General features: G+C 41.3%; 1 protein-coding gene across 1 annotated transcript in view; it reads right to left on the minus strand.

Moving 5' to 3' along the window:
- The window catches only part of atad1b (ATPase family AAA domain containing 1b), a 47,659-nt gene that overhangs the window by 37,450 nt on the left and 209 nt on the right, over positions 1-10,000 (minus strand). Inside the window, exons 2-5 of the mRNA XM_044338522.1 lie at positions 5,879-6,065; positions 5,318-5,416; positions 3,550-3,670; positions 2,419-2,619 (exon numbers count right to left, since the gene is read on the minus strand). Of these exons, the coding sequence (XP_044194457.1) occupies positions 2,419-2,619; positions 3,550-3,670; positions 5,318-5,416; positions 5,879-6,052 (595 nt within the window). The 5' untranslated portion in view covers positions 6,053-6,065. The remainder of the gene's footprint in view (positions 1-2,418; positions 2,620-3,549; positions 3,671-5,317; positions 5,417-5,878; positions 6,066-10,000) is intronic.

Consider the following 10,000-nt stretch of genomic DNA (forward strand, 5'->3'; position numbering starts at 1 on the left):
TATAATGAGTGTGTGTGTATAATGAGTGTGTGTATACTAAGTGTGTGTGTGTAATGAGTGTGTGTGTGTATAATGAGTGTGTGTGCGTGTATAATGTGTGTGTGTGTATATTGAGTGTGAGTGTGTGTGTATAATGTGTGTGTGTGTATATTGAGTGTGTGTGTGTGTATAATGTGTGTGTGTGTGTATATTGAGTGTGTGTGTGTGTGTATAATGAGTGTGTGTGTGTGTATAATGTGTGTGTGTATAATATGTGTGTGTGTGTGTGTATAATGTGTGTGTGTGTGTGTATAATGTGTGTGTGTGTATATAATGTGTGTGTGAGTGTGTGTGTATAATGTGTGTGTGTGTGTATGTGTGTGTGTATAATATGTGTGTGTGTATAATGTGTGTGTGTATGAGTGTGTGTGTGTATGAGTGTGTGTGTGTATAAGTGTGTGTGTGTAATGAGTGTGTGTGTAATGAGTGTGTGTGTGTATAAGTGTGTGTGTGTGTATAATGTGTGTGTGTGTGTAATGTGTGTGTGTGTGTATGTATGAGTGTGTGTGTGTAATGAGTGTGTGTGTATAAGTGTGTGTGTGTGTGTATAATGAGTGTGTGTGTGTATAAGTGTGTGTGTGTATAAGTGTGTGTGTGTGTATAATGTGTGTGTGTGTAATGTGTGTGTGTGTATGAGTGTGTGTGTGTAATGAGTGTGTGTGTGTATAAGTGTGTGTGTGTATATAATGTGTGTGTGTGTGTGTAATGTGTGTGTGTGTATGAGTGTGTGTGTGTAATGAGTGTGTGTGTGTATATAAGTGTGTATAATGAGTGTGTGTATGAGTGTGTATAATGTGTGTGTGTATAATGTGTGTGTATAATGTGTGTGTATAATGAGTGTGTGTATAATGTGTGTGTGTATAATGAGTGTGTGTGTGTATGAGTGAGTGTGTGTGTATAATGTGTGTGTAATGTGTGTGTGTGTGTGTGTGTGTATAATGAGTGTATGTATACTAAGTGTGTGTGTGTATAATGAGTGTGTGTGTAATGAGTGTGTGTGTGTGTATAATGAGTGTGTGTGTAATGTGTGTGTGTGTGTGTGTATAATGAGTGTGTGTATACTAAGTGTGTGTGTGTATAATGAGTGTGTTTGTATAATGAGTGTGTGTGCGTGTATAATGTGTGTGTGTGTATATTGAGTGTGTGTGTATAATGAGTGTGTGTGTGTGTATAATGTGTGTGTGTGTGTATATTGAGTGTGTGTGTGTGTGTATAATGAGTGTGTGTATAATGTGTGTGTGTGTAATGTGTGTGTGTGTGTATAATGAGTGTGTGTGTGTGTATAATGTGTGTGTGTATAATGAGTGTGTGTGTGTGTGTGTGTGTATAATGTGTGTGTGTGTGTGTATAATGTGTGTGTGTATAATGTGTGTGTGTATAATGAGTGTGTGTGTGTGTGTGTATAATGTGTGTGTGTGTGTGTATAATGTGTGTGTGTATAATGAGTGTGTGTGTGTGTGTGTGTATAATGTGTGTGTGTGTGTGTATAATGTGTGTGTGTGAGTGTGTGTGTATAATGTGTGTGTGTATAATATGTGTGTGTGTATAATGTGTGTGTGTGTGTGTATAATATGTGTGTGTATAATATGTGTGTGTGTGTGTGTGTGTATAATGAGTATGTGTATAATGTGTGTGTGTGTAATGTGTGTGTGCGTGTATAATGAGTGTGTGTGTGTGTATAATGTGTGTGTGTATAATGTGTGTGTGTATAATGAGTGTGTGTGTGTGTGTGTGTGTATAATGTGTGTGTGTGTGTGTATAATGTGTGTGTGTATAATGAGTGTGTGTGTGTGTGTGTGTGTGTGTGTGTATAATGTGTGTGTGTGTGTGTGTATAATGTGTGTGTGTGTGTGTATAATGTGTGTGTATATAATGTGTGTGTGTGTGTATAATGTGTGTGTGAGTGTGTGTGTATAATGTGTGTGTGTATAATATGTGTGTGTGTATAATGTGTGTGTGTGTGTATAATGTGTGTGTGTATAATATGTGTGTGTGTATAATGTGTGTGTGTGTGTATAATGTGTGTGTGTATAATGTGTGTGTATATAATGTGTGTGTATAATGAGTGTGTGTGTATAATGAGTGTGTGTGTGTATAATGAGTGTGTGTGTGTATGTGTGTGTGTGTGTATAATGTGTGTGTATAATGAGTGTGTATAATGAGTGTGTATGTGTATAATGTGTGTGTGTGTGTGTGTGTGTGTGTGTATATAATGTGTGTGTGTGTATAATGAGTGTGTGTGTGTATAATGAGTGTGTGTGTGTATGAGTGTGTGTGTGTATAATGTGTGTGTATAATGAGTGTGTATGTGTATAATGTGTGTGTGTGTATAATGAGTGTGTGTGTGTGTATAATGTGTGTGTATGTGTGCGTGCATACCAATCTCGTCGATGAAGATGATTGACGGCTGCAGTTTAACAGCCAATGAGAACACGGCGGCGGCGAGCTTCTGAGACTCTCCGTACCACTTGTCGGTCAGCGTGCTCGGCTGCAGGTTGATGAAGCGAAACCCCGCCTCTTTGGCCGTCGCCTTGGCGATCAGTGTTTTACCGCAGCCCGGCGGCCCATACAGCAGCACACCTGTTACCATGACAACAGAGTAGGATTATGGTCTGTACTCCTGTTTCCTCCAGGTACAGTCTGAACATGAGCGTGCACGTGGCTGCGTCTAGTCTGAACATGAGCGTGCACGTGGCTGCGTCTAGTCTGAACATGAGCGTGCACGTGGCTGCCTCTAGTCTGAACATGAGCGTGCACGTGGCTGCGTCTAGTCTGAACATGAGCGTGCACGTGGCTGCCTCTAGTCTGAACATGAGCGTGCACGTGGCTGCGTCTAGTCTGAACATGTACGTGCACGTGGCTGCGTCTAGTCTGAACATGAGCGTGCACGTGGCTGCCTCTAGTCTGAACATGAGCGTGCACGTGGCTGTTAATGGCCGGACTGGTTTCCGCTGATAGAAAGGCAACAGGAAGTCAAATAACCAGTCGTATCAGTGGAAGTATGCAGACGAGCATCTCAGGTCCAGACCCGGCGCCGCTCCTGTGAGCTGACAACAGGAAGCAGACAGGAGGACACTGGTGGGCTTTAATGGTTCGGGGGATATTTTCCACTGGTGGGCTTTAATGGTTCGGGGGATATTTTCCACTGGTGGGCTTTAATGGTTCGGGGGATATTTTCCACTGAGTACCAGCTGAGCATCGTTTAAACGCCGCAGCCTCCCTGAGTACTGCTGCTGACCATGTGACCATCCTCTGATGGATAACGCGCTACGTCACAGAGCTCGTTGGCTGAATGTGAGACGCCTCCAGTCAGCTGATCCCAGTCCAGCAGAGCAGCTGCGTGATGACATCACGTCCACGTGGACCAGAACCTCTGAAGAACGTTTCCAGCACCTTGTTGTATCTACGGCGGTCCTGAAGGCAAACGGGTCCGACCCGCTAATAACAAGAGTTCTAATAAAACGGCCGCTAAGTGTAATTGATTGATGATCAGCTGATCGACTGACTGACCTTTGGGAGGCTGCAGCAGTCTGGATCCCTGGAACAGGTGTCTCTTCTGGACGGGTAAGATGACCGTCTCCTTCAGCTCAGTGATGACCTCATCCAGACCTGCGATGTCCCTCCAGGTGATCTACACACACGCACACGTTATACACACGTTATACAAATGTGTGTATAATGTGTGTATAATGTGTGTATAATGTGTGTGTGTGTATAACGTGTGTATAATGTGTGTGTGTGTATAATGTGTATATAATGTGTGTGTGTGTATAACGTGTGTATAATGTGTGTGTATAATGTGTGTGTGTACAACGTGTGTGTGTATAATGTGTGTGTGTGTATAACGTGTGTGTGTATAACGTGTGTGTAATGTGTGTGTGTGTGTATAACGTGTGTGTGTGTATAATGTGTGTGTGTATAATGTGTGTGTGTGTATAACGTGTGTGTAATGTGTGTGTGTATAATGTGTGTGTGTGTGTATATGTGTATATATGTGTGTGTGTATACTGTGTGTTTAACGTGTGTGTGTATATGTGTGTGTGTGTATATGTGTGTATATGTGTGTGTGTGTATATGTGTGTGTATACTGTGTGTTTAACGTGTGTGTGTATATGTGTGTATATGTGTGTGTGTGTATATGTTTGTGTATATGTGTGTGTGTGTATAATGTGTATATAATGTGTGTGTGTGTATAACGTGTGTATAATGTGTGTGTATAATGTGTGTGTGTACAACGTGTGTGTGTATAATGTGTGTGTGTGTATAACGTGTGTGTGTATAACGTGTGTGTAATGTGTGTGTGTGTGTATAACGTGTGTGTGTGTATAATGTGTGTGTGTATAATGTGTGTGTGTGTATAACGTGTGTGTAATGTGTGTGTGTATAATGTGTGTGTGTGTGTATATGTGTATATATGTGTGTGTGTATACTGTGTGTTTAACGTGTGTGTGTATATGTGTGTGTGTGTATATGTGTGTATATGTGTGTGTGTGTATATGTGTGTGTATACTGTGTGTTTAACGTGTGTGTGTATATGTGTGTATATGTGTGTGTGTGTATATGTTTGTGTATATGTGTGTATATGTGTGTATATGTGTGTGTGTGTATATGTGTGTATATGTGTGTATATGTGTGTGTGTGTATATGTGTGTATATGTGTGTGTGTGTATATGTGTATATATGTGTGTGTGTATACTGTGTGTTTAACGTGTGTGTGTATATGTGTGTATATGTGTGTATATGTGTGTATATGTGTGTGTGTGTATATGTGTGTATATGTGTGTGTGTGTATATGTGTGTATATGTGTGTGTGTGTATATGTGTATATATGTGTGTGTGTATACTGTGTGTTTAACGTGTGTGTGTATATGTGTGTGTGTGTATATGTGTGTATATGTGTGTATATGTGTGTATATGTGTGTGTGTGTATATGTGTGTATATGTGTGTGTGTGTATATGTGTGTATATGTGTGTATATGTGTGTGTGTGTATATGTGTGTATATGTGTGTGTGTGTATATGTGTGTATATGTGTGTATATGTGTGTGTGTGTATATGTGTGTATATGTGTGTGTGTGTATATGTGTGTATATGTGTGTGTGTATATGTGTATATATGTGTGTGTGTATACTGTGTGTTTAACGTGTGTGTGTATATGTGTGTGTGTGTATATGTGTGTGTGTGTGTATATGTGTGTGTATACTGTGTGTTTAACGTGTGTGTGTATATGTGTGTATATGTGTGTGTGTGTATATGTGTGTATATGTGTGTGTGTGTACCTGCATGGTCAGCGGGTCGACCAGGTGAGCAGCGATACTCATCTCGTACTCTGACAGCTTCACGTTTTTAACACCAATCTGACGCATCAACTTCTCAGCCTGAGACACAGAAACATGATCAATTATCTTGGAATCAATCAATCAACCAATCAGTTAATCAAGAATATAATTAGCAAATCAATCAATAATGGAAATAATGGTTATTTGTGTGTTTGACTTCATTATTGATAGTTGTGGTAATCATTTCCTGCTGCAATGATTAGTTAATCTTTTAAAAATTATTTTTTTTAATTAATCAATTAGTTCCACTATTAAATGAATTGCTGACTAGTCTGATAATCAATTAATCGTTCTGAGTCATTTTTACAGAGAAAGAGTCCTGATTGTCTGATTGCAGCTTTTAAAAGTGAATATTTCGTCTCTGACAGTAAACCGATGACATCATCCTGGAAACATTGATCCACATGTTCCACCATTATATGAACCAAACAACTAATTGATCAACCCAGAAACTAATCAACAGATGAATTGATAATGAACAGCGATCCCTACATCACTGACCTGTTTCTGCGCCTCCAGCTTCTGCTTCCTGGTGGGGTCGATGGCGTCCACCATCCACTTGATGGTGAAGTAGGTGACGGCGCCGAACACGGTGAGACGGAACAGCAGGCCGAGCACCTCGTTCCTGCCCAGAGGACGAGTCATGTTGTCTGCTGGAAGCTCCCGAAGCACCATGGTGGAAGAATCACTGCAAAATAGCAGCCGGAGCCGTTACTACTGACACTACTGACACTACTGACAGTACTGACACGCTACTGACGCTACTGACACGCTACTGATACGCTACTGACACGCTACTGACACTCTACTGACACTCTACTGACACTACTGACACTCTACTGATGTACTACTGACACTACTGACACGCTACTGATATACTACTGATACTACTGATATACTACTGACACTACTGACACACTACTGATATACTACTGACACTACTGACACTACTGACACTACTGACACTCTACTGACACTACTGACACTCTACTGATACACTACTGACTCTACTGACACACTACTGACACTCTACTGACACTCTACTGACACTCTACTGATATACTACTGACACTACTGACACTCTACTGACACACTACTGACACTCTACTGACACACTACTGACACTCTACTGATATACTACTGACACTACTGACACTCTACTGATATACTACTGACACTACTGACACGCTACTGATACACTACTGATATACTACTGACACTACTGACACTCTACTGATATACTACTGACACTACTGACACTCTACTGATATACTACTGACACTCTACTGATATACTACTGACACTACTGACACTACTGACACTCTACTGATGCACTACTGACACTCTACTGACACACTACTGACACGCTACTAACACTACTGACACACTACTGACACTACTGACACACTACTGACACTACTGACACTACTGACACTCTACTGATATACTACTGACACGCTACTGACACTCTACTGATATACTACTGACACTACTGACACTACTGACACTCTACTGGCACTACTGACACACTACTGACACTCCTGACACTCTACTGACACGCCACTGACACGCTACTGACACTACTGACACAGTACTGACACTCTACTGACACTACTGACACGCTACTGACACTACTGACACACTACTGACACTCTACTGACACGCCACTGACACACTACTGACACGCTACTGACACAGTACTGACACGCTACTGACACGCTACTGATATACTACTGACACTACTGACACGCTACTGATACACTACTGATATACTACTGACACTACTGACACTCTACTGATATACTACTGACACTCTACTGATATACTACTGACACTACTGACACTACTGACACTCTACTGATGCACTACTGACACTCTACTGACACACTACTGACACGCTACTAACACTACTGACACACTACTGACACTCTACTGACACTACTGACACACTACTGACACTACTGACACTCTACTGATATACTACTGACACGCTACTGACACTCTACTGATATACTACTGACACTACTGACACTACTGACACTCTACTGGCACTACTGACACGCTACTGATACACTACTGATATACTACTGACACTCTACTGATATACTACTGACACTACTGACACTCTACTGATATACTACTGACACTCTACTGATATACTACTGACACTACTGACACTACTGACACTCTACTGATGCACTACTGACACTCTACTGACACACTACTGACACGCTACTAACACTACTGACACACTACTGACACTCTACTGACACTACTGACACTCTACTGATATACTACTGACACGCTACTGACACTCTACTGATATACTACTGACACTACTGACACTACTGACACTCTACTGGCACTACTGACACACTACTGACACGCCACTGACACGCTACTGACACTACTGACACAGTACTGACACTCTACTGACACTACTGACACGCTACTGACACTACTGACACACTACTGACACTCTACTGACACACTACTGACACGCTACTGACACAGTACTGACACGCTACTGACACAGTACTGACACGCTACTGACACGCTACTGACACGCTACTGATATACTACTGACACTACTGACACTCTACTGATATACTACTGACACTCTACTGACACACTACTGACACTACTGACACTACTGACACACTACTGACACGCTACTGACACTACTGACACGCTACTGACACTCTACTGATATACTACTGACACTACTGACACACTACTGACATGCTACTGACACGCTACTGATATACTACTGACACTACTGACACTCTACTGATATACTACTGACACGCTACTGACACACTACTGATATACTACTGACACGCTACTGACACGCTACTGACACTCTACTGATATACTACTGACACTCTACTGATATACTACTGACACTCTACTGACACGCTACTGACACACTACTGATATACTACTGACACTCTACTGACACGCTACTGACACTCTACTGACACTCTACTGACACGCTACTGACACGCTACTGATATACTGCTGACATGCTACTGACACGCTACTGATATACTACTGACACTACTGACACTCTACTGATATATTACTGACACTACTGACACACTACTGATATACTACTGACACGCTACTGATATACTACTGACACTACTGACACACTACTGATATACTACTGACACTACTGACACTACTGACACACTACTGATATACTACTGACACACTACTGACATACTACTGATATACTACTGACACGCTACTGATATACTACTGACACTCTACTGACACGCTACTGACACTCTACTGATATACTACTGACACTACTGACACACTACTGATATACTACTGACACTACTGACACGCTACTGACACACTACTGATATACTACTGACACTCTATTGATATACTACTGACACATTACTGATACACTACAGACACACTACTGACATACTACTGACACGCTACTGATATACTACAGACACACAACTGATACACTACTGATATACAACTGACACACTACTGACATACTATTGACACACTACTGATATACCACTGACATACTACCGACATACTACAGACACATTACTAGTATACCACTGACATACTACAGACATACTACTGATATACCACTGACATACTACAGACATACTACAGACACATTACTAGTATACCACTGACATACTACTGATATACCACTGACATACTACAGACATACTACTGATATACCACTGACATACTACAGACATACTACAGACACATTACTAGTATACCACTGACATACTACAGACATACTACAGACACATTACTAGTATACCACTGACATACTACAGACATACTACAGACATACTACTGATATACCACTGACATACCACAGACACATTACTAGTATACCACTGACATACTACAGACACATTACTAGTATACCACTGACATACTACTGATATACCACTGACATACTACAGACATACTACTGATATACCACTGACATACTACAGACATACTACAGACACATTACTAGTATACCACTGACATACTACAGACATACCACAGACACATTACTAGTATACCACTGACATACTACAGACACATTACTAGTATACCACTGACATACTACTGATATACCACTGACATACTACAGACATACTACAGACACATTACTAGTATACCACTGACATACTACAGACATACTACAGACACATTACTAGTATACCACTGACATACTACAGATATACTACAGACATACTACAGACATACTACAGACACAGACACGATACAGAGGCAGAAACGACACTGACTCACAGACTCGGTGAATAAATGCAGCATCAACAGTCTGTTAGCTCGCGCTGGAGCACAGCCAGGTAATAACTGTGAAAGTTAGATTAATGTTGTAATAAATGTTTTAGGGTTATTAGATGTGAGCCGGACGGACCAGCAGCTCCTCATAAACACTTTGCTGTATTCACTTATTATCTGACAGCGAAATCTGTCTGATAAGAAGCGATGAAGCGCTAAATTCTCACAGTTTTAAACGGAGTCTGACCCACAGGTGATGCTAACGGTAGCATTAGCTTGACCTTCTCGGCTCTCCGGTTCTCACAGAGCGACTCCCCGCCGATAACCCGCCGGTAG

Source organism: Thunnus albacares, chromosome 20 (assembly GCF_914725855.1).
Source record: "Thunnus albacares chromosome 20, fThuAlb1.1, whole genome shotgun sequence".
In the NCBI taxonomy this organism is placed as follows: Eukaryota; Metazoa; Chordata; class Actinopteri; order Scombriformes; family Scombridae; genus Thunnus; species Thunnus albacares.